At 38.5% G+C, this 18,505-nt stretch overlaps 1 protein-coding gene across 9 annotated transcripts; it reads right to left on the bottom strand.

Moving 5' to 3' along the window:
- Nucleotides 1-212: 212 nt before the first annotated feature.
- On the bottom strand, nucleotides 213-17,783 carry LOC121324210 (histone acetyltransferase KAT7-like). Of its 9 annotated transcripts, none has more exons than XM_041265834.1 (16): nucleotides 17,628-17,783; nucleotides 16,102-16,158; nucleotides 15,468-15,615; nucleotides 14,372-14,548; nucleotides 11,718-11,957; nucleotides 11,131-11,213; nucleotides 9,921-10,073; nucleotides 9,379-9,477; nucleotides 9,159-9,269; nucleotides 6,577-6,768; nucleotides 6,087-6,176; nucleotides 5,816-5,956; nucleotides 5,461-5,554; nucleotides 4,885-5,031; nucleotides 3,267-3,373; nucleotides 213-2,910 (listed from the first exon to the last, which is right to left on the bottom strand). In XM_041265834.1, the coding sequence occupies exons 1-16, from the start codon at nucleotides 17,640-17,642 to the stop codon at nucleotides 2,809-2,811; spliced, it is 1,956 nt and encodes a 651-aa protein (XP_041121768.1). In that variant the 5' UTR covers nucleotides 17,643-17,783; the 3' UTR covers nucleotides 213-2,808. The 9 variants fall into 9 exon arrangements, with proteins under 9 accessions (XP_041121768.1, XP_041121769.1, XP_041121767.1 ...); XM_041265835.1 differs by lacking the exon at nucleotides 17,628-17,783 and adding an exon at nucleotides 16,905-16,958 and having other exon boundaries at nucleotides 9,921-10,010; XM_041265833.1 differs by lacking the exon at nucleotides 17,628-17,783 and adding an exon at nucleotides 16,905-16,958 and having other exon boundaries at nucleotides 9,180-9,269.
- Nucleotides 17,784-18,505: the final 722 nt, after the last annotated feature.

Consider the following 18,505-nt stretch of genomic DNA (forward strand, 5'->3'; position numbering starts at 1 on the left):
ATACTCTAAATGGATTGGTTTGAAATAAAAACACATTTTGGTTAAAGAAATCTCACAGACTCTTTCCACCGCTGCTGTGTAAGAGTTGGTGGTTTGGTTTCCTTCTACAGCAGCAGCAAAAGTGGACATAATTTAAAAAAATAAATAAAAAAAACACACAGTACCAGGAATAATTATCCATGCAATAGGAGTGAAAGACAGGCCAAATAAAGTCACTGTACAACACTTGTTTTTATTTCTGCAAAAGCTGGTACAGATGTTGATATATCACCTGAACATTACCAATACACAATAGTACCATGGACTTCCTTGCTTGTCTTCAGTGTGAATATAAGGCTTCAGCCCCAAACCCATCAACTCTCCAACTTCAAAGTTAAAATAGAAATCTCCACCTCAAAAAAAGACGCTCTCTCCTCTCATATATATATATATATATATATATATATAGAGAGAGAGAGAGAGAGAGAGATAGATAGATAGATAGATAGATAGATAGATAGATAGATAGAGATAGATATAGAAGCCAAGGCCAACATCTGACATTTGTGACTGATGCCACTGATTTTAGGTCAATTGTTTTGAATAGCAGATTTGACATGTCAAGATAGTTTTACACACATGTAGGCATTTATTTATTTATTATGCTGCATTGTCAACTTTTCTATCTACTTATCAAAGGATCGGCAATCAGTACTTTTTCTAATAAAAGTATTCTTTGCTGCACAAAACAAAAACAAAAAAAAAAGAAATGCTTGCTTCGGCATGCAGTCAATTAGGATATAAAATGACTTAAAATATGTTGATAAATGGGAGGCAGGAGTAATAAATCAAGATTCAGGGGAAGAATCATAAGAGTTTGAAATGGAATGAAATCTAAATGTTTGAAATGGAATATACAGGCATTCTAATCTTTAACATACCACACTGCCTAAATCTGTCATTTTATTCAGAATTACACTCAAGCACAAGTGAACTGCTGGCTTTGCTCCAGTGAATTGGGTTTGCTTATTGTACTCCAAACCAAAGAATCACAGTCCATCCCACACGGGCTTCCGCATTTCACCAGAGCCATTATTTAAAATAAGGATTTGAATTAGACTGGCAGGTACACACTAATATGTCTGATACTTCCAGCTGTTGAGTTACCTTTATTATTTTACCTTTGCCTTCACATATTTTCCTGTACTACTTCTTATATATAAATACAGTGCATGTGCATGTTCTTGTGTCAGACTTCATATCAAATTACTCAACCAAAAATGTGAATGGTACACTTTAAGTGTGCATGTGTGTTGAGTTAAATGACCATTGCATGCTTAAACTGGCCAAATTGCAGATACAAAAATGACCCCACCTCCCACAACTAGCATCTCCATGGTTACCATGTGTTTAATAATCTACCTGGTGTGCCCCCCACCCCCCACAAAACACTTAAATAAATAAAAACATCCTTATTTGGTTCAGTTCAATTGATTGTCGGGTACAAAATTAAGATTTTGCGTTTCTTTGCTTTTTTTTTTTTTAAACTGTTGTGTGGCAACAGGATCCTAAAACACAATGTTTTTTTTTTTAATGTAGTGGTTAATCCACACAGGCAAATTAACACAACATTAAAAGAAAACAACATACCATTCAGGGGCCAAAATAAGAGATGATATCCACTAATGTAACAGATGAACAGTTAAGCACCCTCAACTTTCTGGCCACTTAATTATGTAACAGTGAATCTAGTGTCACTGGCTGTGTTCACCCAGGTACACCACTGCTTTAAAGAGACTGTGTTGTCAGCATAACAATTCCTCTCTATTTTTATGAGTTACATTTAAAACATGTCAGTGATATTCTCCTCCCCCCCCAATGTGGTCATTTTTTTTTTCTTTTGTAAATGATCTATTAATTTTCCCTCTGCCATGTTCAAGCACGCACAAACACACACTATTAAAGGTGAATTGAACCACATTGTGAAAGAGCTCAGTAAGCCTGAACAGGGTATGGGAGTGGACTGTGAAAGATTGCTTTACAGAATACTACATATTTGTATAGAGTATTACTGACAGTTGCAGTAAGACGGACATTATTACACAGTTAAGCAGCAAGATCTTCATTTTTATGAGTAGACTGTCAGCCTCGCCCATGTTGGTAATTCTGAATTAATCTGTTCTGTTTATCTCTTGGTTCTAGTTACATTTAACAAGCACACACACAGGCATACATGTCATATTCTCTGAACTTCTGGAATTCTGCATGTCTATGTACTTCACTTACTTATATTTTTGTTTTGTTTTTTTAATTATTTAAAGTCGCTGTTAGCAACGCCACATTCAACAGTTGTATTCCTCAGGCAAATGCCAAAATCAACACTAATTGGCTGATCTATTTTAATAAACATGACCCTACGAGGTAAAGAATAATGCATGTTTCCACTGACACACACACACACACGTAGGCCAGAACAATACTGGAACAGCCAACATTTTTTGGTTTTCAAAATTTCATCAAAAAAAAGAAAAAAAAAATTAAAAATGAATGCAAATAAAATAAAATGGCAGGAATATCCCCTGCTTTTAAAGTAACCATTGTGTGGTGATTTTCAAAGACTGTTTGTGGTGCGACACTGCCAACCGCCTGCAAAACAAAAAAACAAACAAGCTATTCCCTCAGTACCCTGCCTGGGCCAGCTGGCACCAGACCAGCCCTTATTCCCTTAGCCTCAGCATTCGAGCAACAAGGGTTCTCTACATCTATGGACAGGTTTGCCAACTGTGATACAGTGATTTATTGAGAAGGAGATTTGCAGTTTCAGGGATTCTATGTGCCTTTTGGGGGTGTCCATTTCAAACAGCTGGGGTCGATGATTTTGTTGCTGCTGCCTCGCTTCGCTTCCTTAACCAGCCACTCATCTATAAGATCCTGGAATTAGAAAATAAACAAACGGGAAAAGTATGAGCATCACCAAAAAAGATACATGTAAAAAAATGTTAAGTGTGACATACAGGGTTTGACAATTACATCCCGATCCCAATGTAGTAAAATAAGTTTTTTGCAGGACACTAGTTTCCATGCAAGATAAATAGATGGTTTTCAGCAAATTCTGCAGATTTAATGAGAAAGCAACAAGAACCAGTTCCACGACAATACGTCCAAAAATATATACTGATGTCAACACTGGCAATTTGTGACAATGCCCGATTCTTACAACAGAAGAATAATAAATCCTGTAACACTCAACCATCTTTACCATACCTCCTCTCTGGAGCAGTCCTCACCTGTCTCTTTAAGACCAGATGCTTTCCCTTCCAGTACTTGAGCATCTGGAGAGACTGCAGCGTGCTGACGATATCCACAGGGTTCACTGCAGTCTCCTGACTTATCTCTACAGAGAGAAATAAATAAATAAATAAATAAATAAATAAATAAATAAAACAAACAACCACAGCACTATTAACCTTATAAGCTGATATTCACCAACACATTGTATTAAGCTTTTATTTAGCACATAGCATTCCATTATGATAGCGGCAGCATTGAAGCACCTCTGAGGAATGTAGGGTGCTAAAGCTGAACTCGTACAAACAATATTTAACACCGTTAGCTTTATTTTGATTACAGTTTGATCTTGAATTGTAATATGTATAACAATAAAAACATTCCGTTTCTAGAAACACTCCCATAGATTTCTAGGGAGTCACGCACTGTCCCGAAAACCCTAAACTGCTGAAGTCTCACAAATACAAATCAAAATAAAAAATAAAATAATTTCTTTAGAATCTTTTCAGTTTAATTGTTATTTTTGTTTTGCTATATCTCATGCACAAATCAGATTTTGGCAAGTAAGTTTGGACTGAACTGCTTTTTCTCTATTTGATTTCATGAAGCAGAAATGACTAAAATCACTGTTTAATAAAATCAAAATACTTCAAGGTTATAGTCTGCTTTTTTGTCTGTATTTTGTGCGACGGGGAGGAGGCGAGTAGAACTTTAAGTTCTACTCTACTTTAAGTTAAGACAAGTAGATTTTTCTACCACTTTGTCCTTTAAACAATTTTTTTTCAAAAATTGCACACCCCCGACATGACATATTCACTCAGAAATCCAAAATGCTACAAAAGGCTTTTTAAATATACTGTGCAGCGTCAGATACGCAATATTATCTGCAATTTGCATAGTTTACTAATATACATATATACACATACACACACTTGAATAAATCCCTGGCTCCAACAAATTTCTAATTCAGGCTTAAACCAAAACACACAAAACAGACACAGAACCAGGGACGAAAACAATGCCCTCTCCAGTCCGAAGAATCTATTTACAGCTTTTTGCTAGTGGAAATAAACACTTAATGTACATTTTGTTTTTAATAGGTCTTCACATATTTTTACAAATGTTAATTATAAAATTATTTTAATTAAACAGCTAAAGAGAATGAATGGAGAAATGATGTTCAATATAGTGGGAACAGAGGTGCCTGCTGCTTTCAGCACACAGTATTTGTCAATCATTGAGCCAATTAAAAATGCTTCAAATCAACAGACAGCTCTGTGTATTTCCCTGGTAAAAAAATAAATAAATAAATACCATATATAGTAACTATTTCAAACAAATTAGGCCACCAAAAGTGGATGAAATTACAAGAATAGCGATCGAATGAGAAAAAATGTGTAATTGAACTGGAATCGATCAACTACATAGTATAACTACAATTCCGCAGGTGTGCCAAGGTTCAGCTACAATTATATTGCAATTGCTATTAATTGCAAATTGTACCATTAGAATTAGAACTGACCCCAGTTATGGTCCCTCATGCACTGCTTTGACAGGTTTGATAGTCCACATGGTGACAGTTCACTTCTGAGGGTACAGTTTAAAGGCAGTTCGAACCTTTGACGGAGATCTCTTTGCCTTGAAAGTTGTGCAGGTAGCGGAGCAACACCTCCTTCCAGTAACTACGATAGCTGATTAGACCCAAATCAGAGAGGGGGCGCTCTGGGGAGCCAACCTTTTCTTCTACCTTTGACAGCAAGTAACCTAAACAGAGATTTAATAAAAAAGTGCAGACAAACAAACACGTATTCATTATTGAACTGAAGACGACTCATTGTTTTAAACAAATCAGTTTAAACAGTGACCGTTTCCTCGACTTGGTTTTCAATTAGAAAAATACAAACTAGTGAGTTAAAGATGTAAAATCAGAGGAGACACACAAGACTAGAAGGCATTCACCAAACTAGAAGCTTTTGAATATGTGGGTAGTGTTAAGGTAACATAAATGTATATTATATTATGCAAGTAAATAATTCCACTGCCTAGGTCTGTTTTATATTTTTTTTAAGAAACGTATTAATTTAATGTATATTTCTATTAGTTTATTTCAAAAGACAGGTCTATCCAAGGGTTAATAGTACTTAATGGCGAACAAGTCAGACAGTTTATACAGTGAACTAAATGAGAACTTACTGAAGTCAATGAGCATTTTTCCATATCCCTGTCTCATGTACTGTGGCATTGTCAAGATGCAGGACACATTGTAGTTCAGGAAAGAATTCTTCTCCTGGTGAAAGACAACTAATTAAACAAAAAAAGTTTGACATGGAATGCATTTAATTAAACGGCATTATAGCAAATTAAGATTTAAAAAAAATAAATAAATACTGCGTACTATATAAATCATGGGTCTACTTTAAAACAGACAAGGAAATTGGTCTCTTTGAAAAAGAATTGCATATGCAGACAAGTTTTAGAAATGCTGAACCTAGAAGGAATGGCAGCGATGGCTGAACCCCACACTAAAGCTTTCTGCTCTCCTCTGTACCTTAGAGAAGTAACCCACAAGATGGCACCCCGTGTTGTCGGCTTCAGTCATGACATAGAACAGGAAGGGCTCAACGTCATAGTAAAGTGTCTTGTGGTCCAAAAACAGCTTTGCTAATAGGCATAGATTCTGGCAATAAATCTAAAGAGAAAGGAAAGATGGTTTATTTTAAATTTCCATTATTTTACTGCCATCTTGTCTCCAAAGAATGTTCTGCATACACAGTGTCTCCAAGGTTGGAACTGCAAGTCAGTATGTACTCTTGCTCTACCTTATTTTTCTTGCCATCCACTTCAAACACAGACATGGCTCCCTTTCTATAAATCTCGTCCCCAGGAGGATGTTTCCATACACACTTTGCCTTTTGAAGAAAAAAACAACCAAATCAATAATAAAATATTAAAATTAGCTTTATCAGCACTTTCAACTTGCACACCTCTTATGGTACACTGCACTACACAGCAATTATTTCTAGTGGAAAATTCTAACCATAGTTAACACTCTTATTATGGGTAATAGCAAGGGTTAACCGAAAGGTGCTTACATGGATTTCAAAATGATAATACCCGATTCGTTTCACATCATGGCTATACCTTCATTATACCACAGCTCCCAATGCATTTCTTGCTGAAAGAACGTGGAAGGATCTAGCGTTGAATAGCATATTTGCATTAAATACTAAAGCATGAATTATTTTCTGTATTATTTTTAAACCAGGTCTCATTTTGCATTGCTGCATTCCTGTCCCGTAGCTCACTCACCATGTGTCTGCGAAGGATGGTCTGGCTCTTCATGTACTTGAGGCAGAATTCACACATGTAGAGGCGCCCAAGACGCGCATACTCCTCGGGGTAGGGAGAGTGGTACCAGGTATCCAGCTCGTAGCGACCGAAGAGGATAGTCTTGATCATGTTGCTGCCTTCTGTGATCTGACCATGTAGCCTCAACTTCTCCTGTGCAAGGTGGGAGAATAAAACAACAAGGGATGAGATTCAGTACTCATCTGGGGTAACATTTGAAAATGTTTGAAAAAAAATATATAATAGATCTAACAGTTTTTGGAATAGATGGGGAGCCAAGTGGTTCTCTCTCAAGATTTCTGAAATTTTTCAAAAGGAAAGTTCATTTCAATACTTGTCAAATTTGTGTTTCAATTACAGCAGCATGAACGTCAACTTGGCACCACCTCTACTTAGAAGGTGCCTTGGAGACAAGAGTGACTGACGAAGTAAAAAAAAAAAATTGTGTACGAAATATGGGTACAAACAAGCACTTGAAGTAAATTTATTAAATTCCACCTAGGAATCTAGTAACACTGGACCATTTACTTTTAAGTCCTCACCGCAGCTGCACGTGACACAGTTTTAATATGCAAATAGTTAGCAGCTACACTACCGGTCAAAAGTTTTAGAACACCTCAATTTTTCCAATTTTTTATTGAAATTTATGCAGTTTAATGTCTCAATGTACTTTGAAATTAAAGCATAGAACAAATAAACAATTGGAGATAAAGAAATCATGGAATCGTTTTGTTTAACAAAATTTAATCTAAATTTTTGACTCAAAGTAGCCACCTTTTGCAGATATAACAGCCGAACACACTCGTGGCATTCTTTCAACAATGGAAATCAAATATTGTTCGGAAAGTTCTTCCCAACACTGTTGCAGAAGTTTCCACAAATGTGTTGCACTTGTAGGTTGCTTTGCTTTCACCCTTCTGTCCAGCTCATCCCACATCAGCTCGATGGGGTTTAAGTCTGGAGACTGTGCTGGCCATTCCATGATTTGAAGCCTACCGTCTTGTTCTTTAAGGTAGTTCTGACATTGCCTGCAGGTATGTTTTGGGTCATTATCTTGCTGTAGGATGAACCGCTGACCAACTAGGCGTATACCAGATGGTATTGCATGGCGCTGCAAAATGCTGTGGCAGTTTTGGTTCAGGGTGCCACTCACTCTGTGCAAGTCGACGACTCTGGATCCAGCAAGAGCCCCAGACCATCACACTTCCTCCTCCATGTTTGACAGTTGGCGTCACACACCGAGGAACCATCCTTTCGCCTACTTGACGGCGTACAAAAACCCTGCGTGATGAACTGAATTTCAAATTTTGATTCATCGGTCCATAAGACCTTCTTCCAGTCTTCAGTAGTCCACTGGCGGTGCTTCATGGCCCAGGCAAGCCTCTTTTTCTTATTTTGCCATCTTAGCAATGGCTTTCTTACTGCCACTCGACCTGTCAAACCTGCAGCTCGAAATCTTCTCTTCACAGTTGAAACTGAGACTTGCTTACTTCGACTAGTGTTAAGCTGTGCTTGAAGCTGTTGTCCTGTGAGCCGCCTATCACGCAAGCTGTTGACTCTCAGAAACTTGTCTTCCGATTCTGTTGTGGCTTTGGGTCTGCCAGACCTATTCCTGTCAGAGTTTCCTCCAGTTTCTAAGTGCTTTTAGATGGTGTAGGAAAAAGTACTCACCGACACCTTGGCTTTCTTTGCAATTTCCCTAAAGGAAAGACCTACACTTTTAAGGGTTATAATGGTCTGTCTGTCTTCCTTTGTTAATTGCCTTTTTTTTCACCATTATGATAGCAATATACCAATTCCTGCAGTACAATACTGTCCAAATAATGCTTAAGAGGGTGTAGTAACAGTCTGTTCCAACACTGCTTTTATACAGACAAAGAGTTTGTAAGTAATCAACAAAAGTTGGGACACCTGTAGGAATTGTTAGCATCAACTTTCAAGGCTTAATTTACTTCCATTGCTGCAGAACAACTGTAAGTTGTTAACCCATTACTTGTTCCCTGAAAAATACCTTTTTGTATAACTCTGAAATGTACACAATTTTTCAGTTTTTGGTAACCTAAACTTTTTTTTAACCTCTGGCAGTTTACCGCTTACCTTTGTACCATTTCAGGTTATTCACTGGACTGCTTACATTTCAATAAAAACTGGAAAAATGGGGGTGTTCTAAAACTTTTGACCGGTAGTGTACGAAACACTTGTTCATGAAAACACTGTAGATCAAATAGTCCTTGTCTTTGTACAACAAAATTAAAATGCATTAGCTGACTGCCACCCGTTTTGGTGATGCCAGACAGCACATCTTTGTCTGAAACAAAAACAACAAAGATTGTTTTGAATAAAGCCATTCCTATCTGTTGCAAGAAATGCCAGCGCAGCAATCAGCGATTGCTTGCTGGATCTCTGTTTGCCCCCTCCTACAAGATGTGCATTTAGGATGCAATCTCTGTAGGAAACACACCTTGGCTTATTCAGCTCACCCAGCCACCTCTTAACAGCTAAAAAACTGAAATAAATTGAAGGGCGTGGACTGTCTCCCTTACAAGATCATCCGATGCACGTGCCTGGGCTTTTCGAAACAGCTCCAGGTCGTAATCACTTGTGATGTTTTCCAAGAGAGGCTCCCTTGTGTTGCCGTGGGTCTGTCTGTGCTCCTGGAAATAAACAAGAGAGAAACAAGTTACATGGGATTTGCAAAGGACCAGGTAAGTGTCTTCTAGTGAAGCTCTGGAGCAAGCCTGGATGAAGAATCACAGCATGTACCATGTATTTCTCTTTCTGCTCTTTCAGCAGTCCAGCATTCCTCTTCTTCCTCAGCTCTGTCACCTTTTCTTTATACCTCATCTGCCTCTCAGTCGGGGCCTAGCAGTGCACATAGAACAAGTAAACAAACAATGCATGCAGTGCAAATAACACCAAGTATAAAATCCAGATCATAACTTATATCCACAGCACACTGAATAGAATCTGATAGGTTACAAAGATAATGCCAGTACCACAAGTAAAACATAAAAGCAAACAAATAAATTGTAACACAGTTTTATCAGAAGTCTTCTCTGTAAATATAGCCTTAATTCATACAACTAATCTGTGCTCAAAACTTTTTCACAAAGTCCCCATGACCCAGAGTGTGAAAAGAACTTGTGGTTAAATGTTATCAATTGGATGAGCAGTAAACAAGTTGGTGTGACTTGAATGTGAAAACACTGCAGCCCCAATACCAAGAGAATGTCTGCCCTATGGTGGTGTAATCTGGCACTACGCTACTATTAATACATTATCTCTATTTTACAGCCTGCTCGTACCTGGTGGCGCGTGGCGTGTCTGTTGTTCTCGTCCTGTCTGTGTGACAGTGTTCGCTCTTCCACTTGCTTGTCCCGATTGTTAGCTCTCACCTGCAGACACAGATTAGGGCACCCCGTCATTCCTTTTGTCTTTTCCGCTTTTTCACTGGTCATCTGGATATACAGAAACTGCTGATCATTTACCGTTTACAGGAGAAAGAAAAAAAAAAGTCCACCAACCAGCCACTCTCAATTGATTTGTAGCAAATCCAGTTGAATGAAAAGAAAAACAGCCATCTGTTTGGTGAATCAACCTATACTGAAAAACATCAAGTCCACTTCATACTGCAATAGCGCCCATTAGAGGCGGAAAGAGGAACTGGGCATTTATTAAAAAAAAGCAACAAAAAATACCAACATTTGAAATTAACTGGTTAACCAGGTGTTAGAATAAGAAAAGAATAAGCTTCATTTCCTATACTTGAATAACATTTACTTTGTATAATCTGTGGGTGTGTTGCAATACTTCTTTGCATAACGTATGTGTATGCATTTGAAAACACATTGTTATAATTATTACATTTGTAAAACCTATGCTTTGTATAAGCAGTTTGATTGGGGTCATGTGTGTTGAGAATGTGTTTACACTTGGGGGGGAGGGAATTCGGTCAGAGAAGCCAGAAAGGCTGTGTGGAAAGAAACTGGAATGTCAGTCCCTGAAGGTAACCACACCCAAAAAGCATCCACACCCACCAGCATTACAGCAAGCTGAGACAGAGCCTATACAAGTCAGAAGTAGAGATTAGTTCATCGCATTCCTTCCAACCAAAAGCTGCTTTCTAATTTGCAGGGATGTCGATCAGGCTGCATCATTACTTTCCTTCTGTATGAGGCTATCAACTTGTAAACTAATATGTTTATTTGTTGGTTAGGGTTAGGGTTACCTAACCTTAACCCTAACCTTGCACTGAGTGATGATCGTCTATTAATTTTTGGCATACCGATAGTTATTTAATCTTAATTATCAGATTACAGTTAAAACATTGAGATATGTCATGGTAGAATATATTTTGTTGAATTACTGTTTACCATACATTTAGTTGTACTATGTGTTATATATCAATTTGAATAAAATCATACTTATAAAAATGGAAATTACAGAATAAGAATGAATTCTATAAGTACAAATCCAACACAGGATGAAACAATTTTGATTTTTTTTTTTTTTTACCTTGCACTCATCTGCTGAAAGGTTATGGTAGAGGGGGCAACCTGATATGGAGAAATGCCTTTCATGCTTCCCAGTAAGATGGCCTATGTAGAAAAACAAACACAAATACATTTGTAATGCAACAAAAGCACGAATGAGATAAAAGCTGGAAGAGGTCATTTATTCCTTTCCTTACTTAGCCCACAGAGTGGTGTAACACCAAACAAGGCACAGAGGAACTGGTGTCCCTGCTGTGAAAAGTACCATTGAGTAATAGTGGACAAACTGGTAATGAGGTCTGGTAATGAAAGCACGGCACACAAGACTAATACAAGGAGGAATGCTGTAGAAATGTATATATTTTAAAAGTAGGGGTGTACATTTACGTTTAATAGATTCAACTTTTGTGCGAATGGTTGTTACCCATTTAAAAACTATAACACTTGATTTTAGTGAGACAGTGTCAAATTTGACATTGATTTCACATATAGAATACAGTTTACAATGCACCATGATATCTGATGAAAAATCAATGCATAAAAACAGTACATTCCCATTGAGTAAGAGGTTGTGCTTTTAAGACTCCAAGCATATTTTCAGAATGTTACCCAGGGAGTTGCAGCCGGGCGTGGGGCACTTCATGTTGAAGTTGTAGCTCTCGTGGAAGCGGCGGCGCTTGGGCCGGTGGGAAAGGTCGCTGCCCGAGTCCTTCAGGGACAGGTCCTTGGCTAGGCTCTCGTCGTGGGAGGCATTGGGACTGGAGATGTCGATGTCAGACTCCGAGGTGGGCGCGTTCCCAGTGGGGGTGCGTGGAGGAGACTCGTCATGGTCCACGGCATGCTTCAGATCTACAGTAAAAGCAAACGCTGTGTTAGAGAGCGGAGGCAAAGCCCAGACATCAGTACCCAGCGGTATCTACATCAGACTAAACCGTGCTCTTACATGGACCAACAGGTACTAAATCCATCACGGCAAAATAACTGAAAGGATACAGAGAGAAATTGTAACTTTAGAGCTGTCTAAAGCTCACACGAGTATAACTCTTCCACAATTTATATAGGATATGAAGGTCGGGTTTAAGGATAGCACAGCATTCACAGCAAAACTTGCTAAATTTATTATTAGCATTTAGCCATTTTTTTTTTTTTTTTGTTACTCAGCACATCAGTGTACGACCGAATGTGAATAAGTGATTATTATTTTGCAAGTAACTTCAGTGACTTAACCTCAGCTTAAATAAACAGAACAAGAAAAAAAAGTGACAAAAGCTTTAAAGTAACCAGGAATGATAGGAAAGGCTTTAATGAGTAATGTTACATTTACACTCGCCCCAAAAAACACCAAGGTTTTATGCTTTATAATGGGTTGCCAGGGATACAGAATTTCTGGTTTGCATAAAAGCAAAACATGGCATCACTATGAATGCTTCAAATACAAAACTAGAATGTTATGCCTAAAAAACAGGTGTGAGAACAAGGAATTATAAAAATAAGAATTTAGGTAAGCATGATAGAAAATGTATGCATACTGAAGAGTATTGATCAGAATTTTCAGCTGATGTATTTTAGAGACAGAAGACACAGGGAAACATATTTTTCAATTTTTTTTTTACTTAACCAGACAGGGAAGTCAACTACATGCAAGGACAGTCATTCTTTAAAAAATGACTGTGCAGTCGGATTACATTCTTCATACTGTAGCTCATAACCTTTTCTTGAGCTAAAGAGAGTTGTTTAAAACAAAACATTAAAATCACTCACTGTAACCTGTATCAAGGAAATGAAGAAATAATAGTAACACTCATCTGGAGGGCGTTCAAGACACATTTTGATTAACTTCTCAGGCTCTGGCTACAAAGCATCACTTTGCATGACTTGTGTACTTGAATCGCCTTCAGACCATCACTTAAATAACTCAATTTTCACATATCCAAGTCCTTTTCAATATCTGAAGGTAGGTGCAACAATGCAGTGCAGCTCACTCTTCCATTCTGGTCCGCACATTTTAAAAAAGTTCTCTGTTCTTTCTTCCAGTTAGAGCTCTAATACATGCTACACTGTCCTACGTTACCAAAAACATATCCTTGGACAGGCATAATCTGTTCGATCACAGATTACCTTAGGTGACTGAAATTCCTACAGCCCACTAAAGGAGTGGAGTGATACACTAGACAATGCTTACAAAAGCGAAAAGAAAGGGGTTCAAATGTGGATTTTTCACGTTAGCTCTTACTACAGCTTAAACATATTAAACTAACTTACCTGACTTTACCAACTAGTCTAAAAAGTACTTAAGTCTGACAACTGCCTTCATTTTTTTGTTTTTTAAAAGCACAAGTGAACTATAACAACCACCACCCCACAAGCACACACAGACACACACATAGGCACAACAAGCATAATGTGATCTAAATCTCAAGCAGTAACTGTTCCACAATCTTAAAGCCAGCAGAATCAGCACAGACTATGCACTACAACTAGGATCTTTAGAGACAGCAAAAGCAAATCAAGAGCTCAGATCTGGGATGTTAAAAAAGCTAACAAACTTAAATACAGAAAACTGGGAGGTTGTCAATATTGAAAAACCACTTAACAAAAAAACATTAAACTAGCAATCCGCTGGTTAAAGCACAATTTCAATTAAAAAAATGGAATCGTACAACTAATGGTTTTTAGTTTATCAAATGTTATTCTCGTTCTCTTAAAATAAATAAATAAATTTGATTAGATGGTAATGGGCTAGGGGGTGAAAAACAGCCAAGCAGAAGTTGCAGGATCCTCAAGCCCATTATGGACTTTGTTTCTCAAACACCGTTTTACACATAAAAAAATAAAACAAACTAGATGAAAGAAAAGTGGAATAGACGGCCATACACTACTTTACTTTGAAGCAATGTACTTAATCATGAAAAATGCCTTGCGAGTGAGGGTATAAGCAACCAATGCAATGCTTTGTACATTTAAAAAAACAAGCCAAAAAAATATATATTCTAACACGCAAAAAATAAAAGATCCCAGAAATGGAATCTTAGAGAAGGCAATACGCAACTTTCGTTATTACAAGCAATGAGGTTCTGAGATCTGACAGCAAGCCAATTTCACATTGGCATTTCCTTAAAAAGGACAAGTGGGACAATTTGATTTTGAAGAACCGAGTTCTGGGATCACAGAGCTAAGAATTTCAGTATGGAGAGGACAGAACTGGGGTGCCAGTAAGCTGCAATGCTGCCTCCCTAAGTGCACACTGAAGCCCTGCCTCCTACCCCTGTCGGAGAAGTCGATGGCTTGCTCCGTTTCCGATCCGGAGGAACGGGTCTGACGCAGGGGGTATTTCTTTGGGGTGACTGGCGCCCCCTGTTGCTGGCTACGGGTCACACGCCTTGTGGAATAGGCGGCGTCATCCAAACCCAGGGACTCCAAGTTCCGAACTGGACTGGAATCTAGAAAGAAAGCCTTTACATTTTATACATACGATTCATTTGAATTTTTCAGCAACGACACTGCCAAGACTAACAAAGACATAACTGTTTGATCTAGGAAAAGAAAAAAAAAAGAAAAACGGAATGTTATCATTTAGTTATAAATATTTTAATTAAAAAATGGTAGACAAACTACATAATTTAAAGAATTCGCTGTTACACATGTACATCACTGATCTTTACGGTTACATAGCATGCACATCACATGCTAATATTTCAAAATGCACTCATCTGCTATATACTTTAAATCATATTAAAAGCAATAAACAAATGGCTTAAAGCATAGAAGAGCCAACATTTTGTAAAGTATGGCTGCAAATACGAGCGACTGCACAAAAACAATAAACCAAACCAAAGCTAAGCAATGTTCTGATCACACTGACAAGGAGCCAACAAGGTGATAAGTTGAAACGGATCTACGCTGCACTTTAGTACTCGTCAACACTCAGTTATTCAATAAACTTGTAAACTACATTCAGAGATTTCCACTAAATTCAACCAGACAGTTTATTTATTGATGTGTTACTTGCTCAGTTTTGAGCATTCTGTATATCTCTAAGTGTGGAGCACAGTTTCAGCAACGCAGAGCTTAAGTACAGTTTCTGAATGTTAAATGTGAATTTGACACAATCCATAGTCTTAACCTAAACTCCTAGATACAGTACCATGTGAAGAGAAAAAAAAGAACTCTCCTTGTCTATAATTCATTAAAAGGGAGTCCAATTTCTTTTTTTTGTTTTTAGTTTTGGACAGATGTTAGAGGTAGCGAAAACTGCCTTATAAATTTACCTCCCCCTATTGATCTTAATCAAATCCAAATTATTCAACATATTTCAGAATGTAGTGGCTCAAATGGAAAGAACTTTCTAAACCAAGTTACCTTGAGAACTCTGGCTGAGGCGAAGCGAGGCCCGTGTGAGACGAGTGTTTCCACGTGTGGTCCCATCGCACTCCGAGCTGTCAGTGTGCTCCAGGTCAACAGAGAAATCAGAGTCTTCAGTGCCATCAGAGCTGCTGCCAGCATTTCGCTAGAAAAATAAGGAATCATAGGAAAAATGGAAAAACATTCAAAACCACTTCCATCCGGTCCATTGTAAGAGAAAGGTGAATGACAGAACTGACCCAGTGTGTAACGGCCTACACTGCTTTGACCAAGTGGAACAATAAATAATTCCCTTAGGAGTACACCTTGCAATAAATAATTCCCTTAGGAGTACACCTTGCAAGTTTAGATGTCTGTCAGTGGGTCTGTGCACGTTTAGCACATTTTAAGAAACTCTCAGCAGCAACTGTCAAAATCCTGGCTCCTTTTTGGCCACATCAGCTACAAAAACTCAGATGTCTCTAATCTCATTTGAAAACCCTATAGGGTCTTATTGCTGAAACGGCAATGGGAGTCATATTTCAAGCCATGCTCTATCTTAACTTGAATGAATCTGAGATTTGGCCTGTCGAAAGAATTTGGAACAGAAACTCTGAACATGGCACAGCAGATTGATTACAAAGAGACTTACACTTGACATCATCGGATCAGAAACGACTGGAACATGAATGAATGGATCAGGTAGGGTCTGGGAAACAAAAACAATTGTTGTTGGGTGGGAAAAAAAGTTTCAGTTTTTGTCTCAAAACGACTGGTACATTCCCAAGTCTGGTCCAGGGGTTAGCCAGCAAATCACAATCTACAAATATTAATTCAAGCCAGAACAACAACATTAGTGGTCAGGTAGGCTGTTACAGCCTTTGTAATGTAGTTGATTTGGAACAGCAGTGAAAAGGACTAAAATTATTTACAACGCAAACCAAAGAGAACTAAAACGTGTAGGCAGAAGAATTCAATTAAATGGCAGTTACATAAAACTGGTTTCTATAGGCATACAGGCGATCTTTCAAACAAGATTGCCTGTATGCCTATAGAAACATTGCAGATAGGACCTGCAGCGCCAGTTTTATACTGGACAGTGATAAGATTTTTTAGAGATGGTTTTAAAAATAAAAATAAGTGTGCAGTGCCAAACAGGGAGAACGATCCTTGCAGATCCTGCTACAACTTTCAGCAAAAAAAAGCAAAGAAAAGAGCCCTATTGTGATTACCACAACAGAACTGCCAAATACTACAACCAAGGACTCATAAGTGATTGTTTTCCAGGGCAACCTTGTAGCATAAATTATAATGATAACAACCACAACCATCCCGTGCTCAGACAATCCGGCTGTGGACCACAACTACAACCTGGGCCTGAAGACACCACTGTAAAATGTTATCATCCGACTCCAGCCTTGAAGCAAATACACAGAAAAACAAACAAAACAGCACCTGATCGAGGCAAATAGTTCGTGAACAACAAGCCCGCATTAACCCAGTTTGCGAGTGACGCACCACACTAGGTGCTGCTTCGCAAACACGTCCATAACGCAGTACTACACTATTACCAGCCAATCAGCACATAAAGGGACTGTTAGTACCTCCAATCATATATAGCTGCCCCGTTAATGACAACAGAATTACCCAATCATGACGCAGCAATAGTTTCGCTATAGTGCTTTATCGACAGAATAGTTTGCGTCACTACTATCCAATCAGAACAATACTTTAACTCACAAGCCACCAATCAGAGGTCTTAACACCTGACCGAACAAGCACAAGGCGGAGTCACCGCCAGAGAGAAAGCTTCTCAAACCAATGAACACCGTCTACGCCCACAAGCCAGCCAATCCCACAACCGCTGGACTGGGACCGACTTTTAACCAGGCCGTGGCATCAGCCTCGGTTTCTAATTATTTTCTGAAGCCGAGGTACGCTGACCCAGGTCAAGCCTTAAGAACCAAGACAAAAGCCGCCGATAGGCGTGAGTGGAATAAATAACCAACAAAAATGTTATATAATAAATACTGAAATGCAGCATTTGAAATAAGAGCACATACACCCTATTTCCAATGCAGCTGAGAATTGCAACCATCCTAAACGAAAAAAAAATGTTTACAGTATTTGCGGTTTTCAAAAATAATAAAGACAAAAATAACCAATCTCCCTACTTACCTTCCTCCGAGGCATGCTGTATCGAAGAGGGCGAGTGATACCTATCTTTACACTAATTTAAATAAGCAAATGCATTTACTGTTTATAGTGGCGACTTTCTGGAGCTTTAAAATCCCGAAGTATCCACACAGGAGGCTACTCTGTCCCTGTCCGCACTTCCGGTGAATGAAGTATTCTGGGGGGGGGGGGGGGGGGGGGGGGGTGTGTTTTCACGTGATCAGAGTCACAACAAGCCAGTGCGATTTTAAATGTCCTTTTCTATCCTTGAATCCAATAAATATAATTGCATTACCACCCAAATTAATACGCTGACGACTCAAGTAAGGTGATCACGGACGGCGATTGTCTTGCTTGCTTGTACGCAAAACGTTTAAAACCAGCCCAGCTAGGGTTAAAGTTGGCTATGCACACAAAACTGTACATAAGAACATAAGAACATAAGAAAGTTTACAAACGAGAGGAGGCCATTCGGCCCATCTTGCTCGTTTGGTTGTTAGTAGCTTATTGATCCCAAAATCTCATCAAGCAGCTTCTTGAAGGATCCCAGGCTGTCAGCTTCAACAACATTACTGGGGAGTTGATTCCAGACCCTCACAATTCTCTGTGTAAAAAAGTGTCTCCTATTTTCTGTTCTGAATGCCCCTTTTTCTAAACTCCATTTGTGACCCCTGGTCCTTGTTTCTTTTTTCAGGCTGAAAAAGTCCCTTGGGTTGACACTGTCAATACCTTTTAGAATTTTGAATGCTTGAATTAGGTCGCCACGTAGTCTTCTTTGTTCAAGACTGAACAGATTCAATTTTTTTAGCCTGTCTGCATATGACATGCCTTTTAAGCCCGGAATAATTCTGGTCGCTCTTCTTTGCACTCTTTCTAGAGCA

Source organism: Polyodon spathula, chromosome 12 (assembly GCF_017654505.1).
Source record: "Polyodon spathula isolate WHYD16114869_AA chromosome 12, ASM1765450v1, whole genome shotgun sequence".
Lineage (NCBI taxonomy): Eukaryota > Metazoa > Chordata > Actinopteri > Acipenseriformes > Polyodontidae > Polyodon > Polyodon spathula.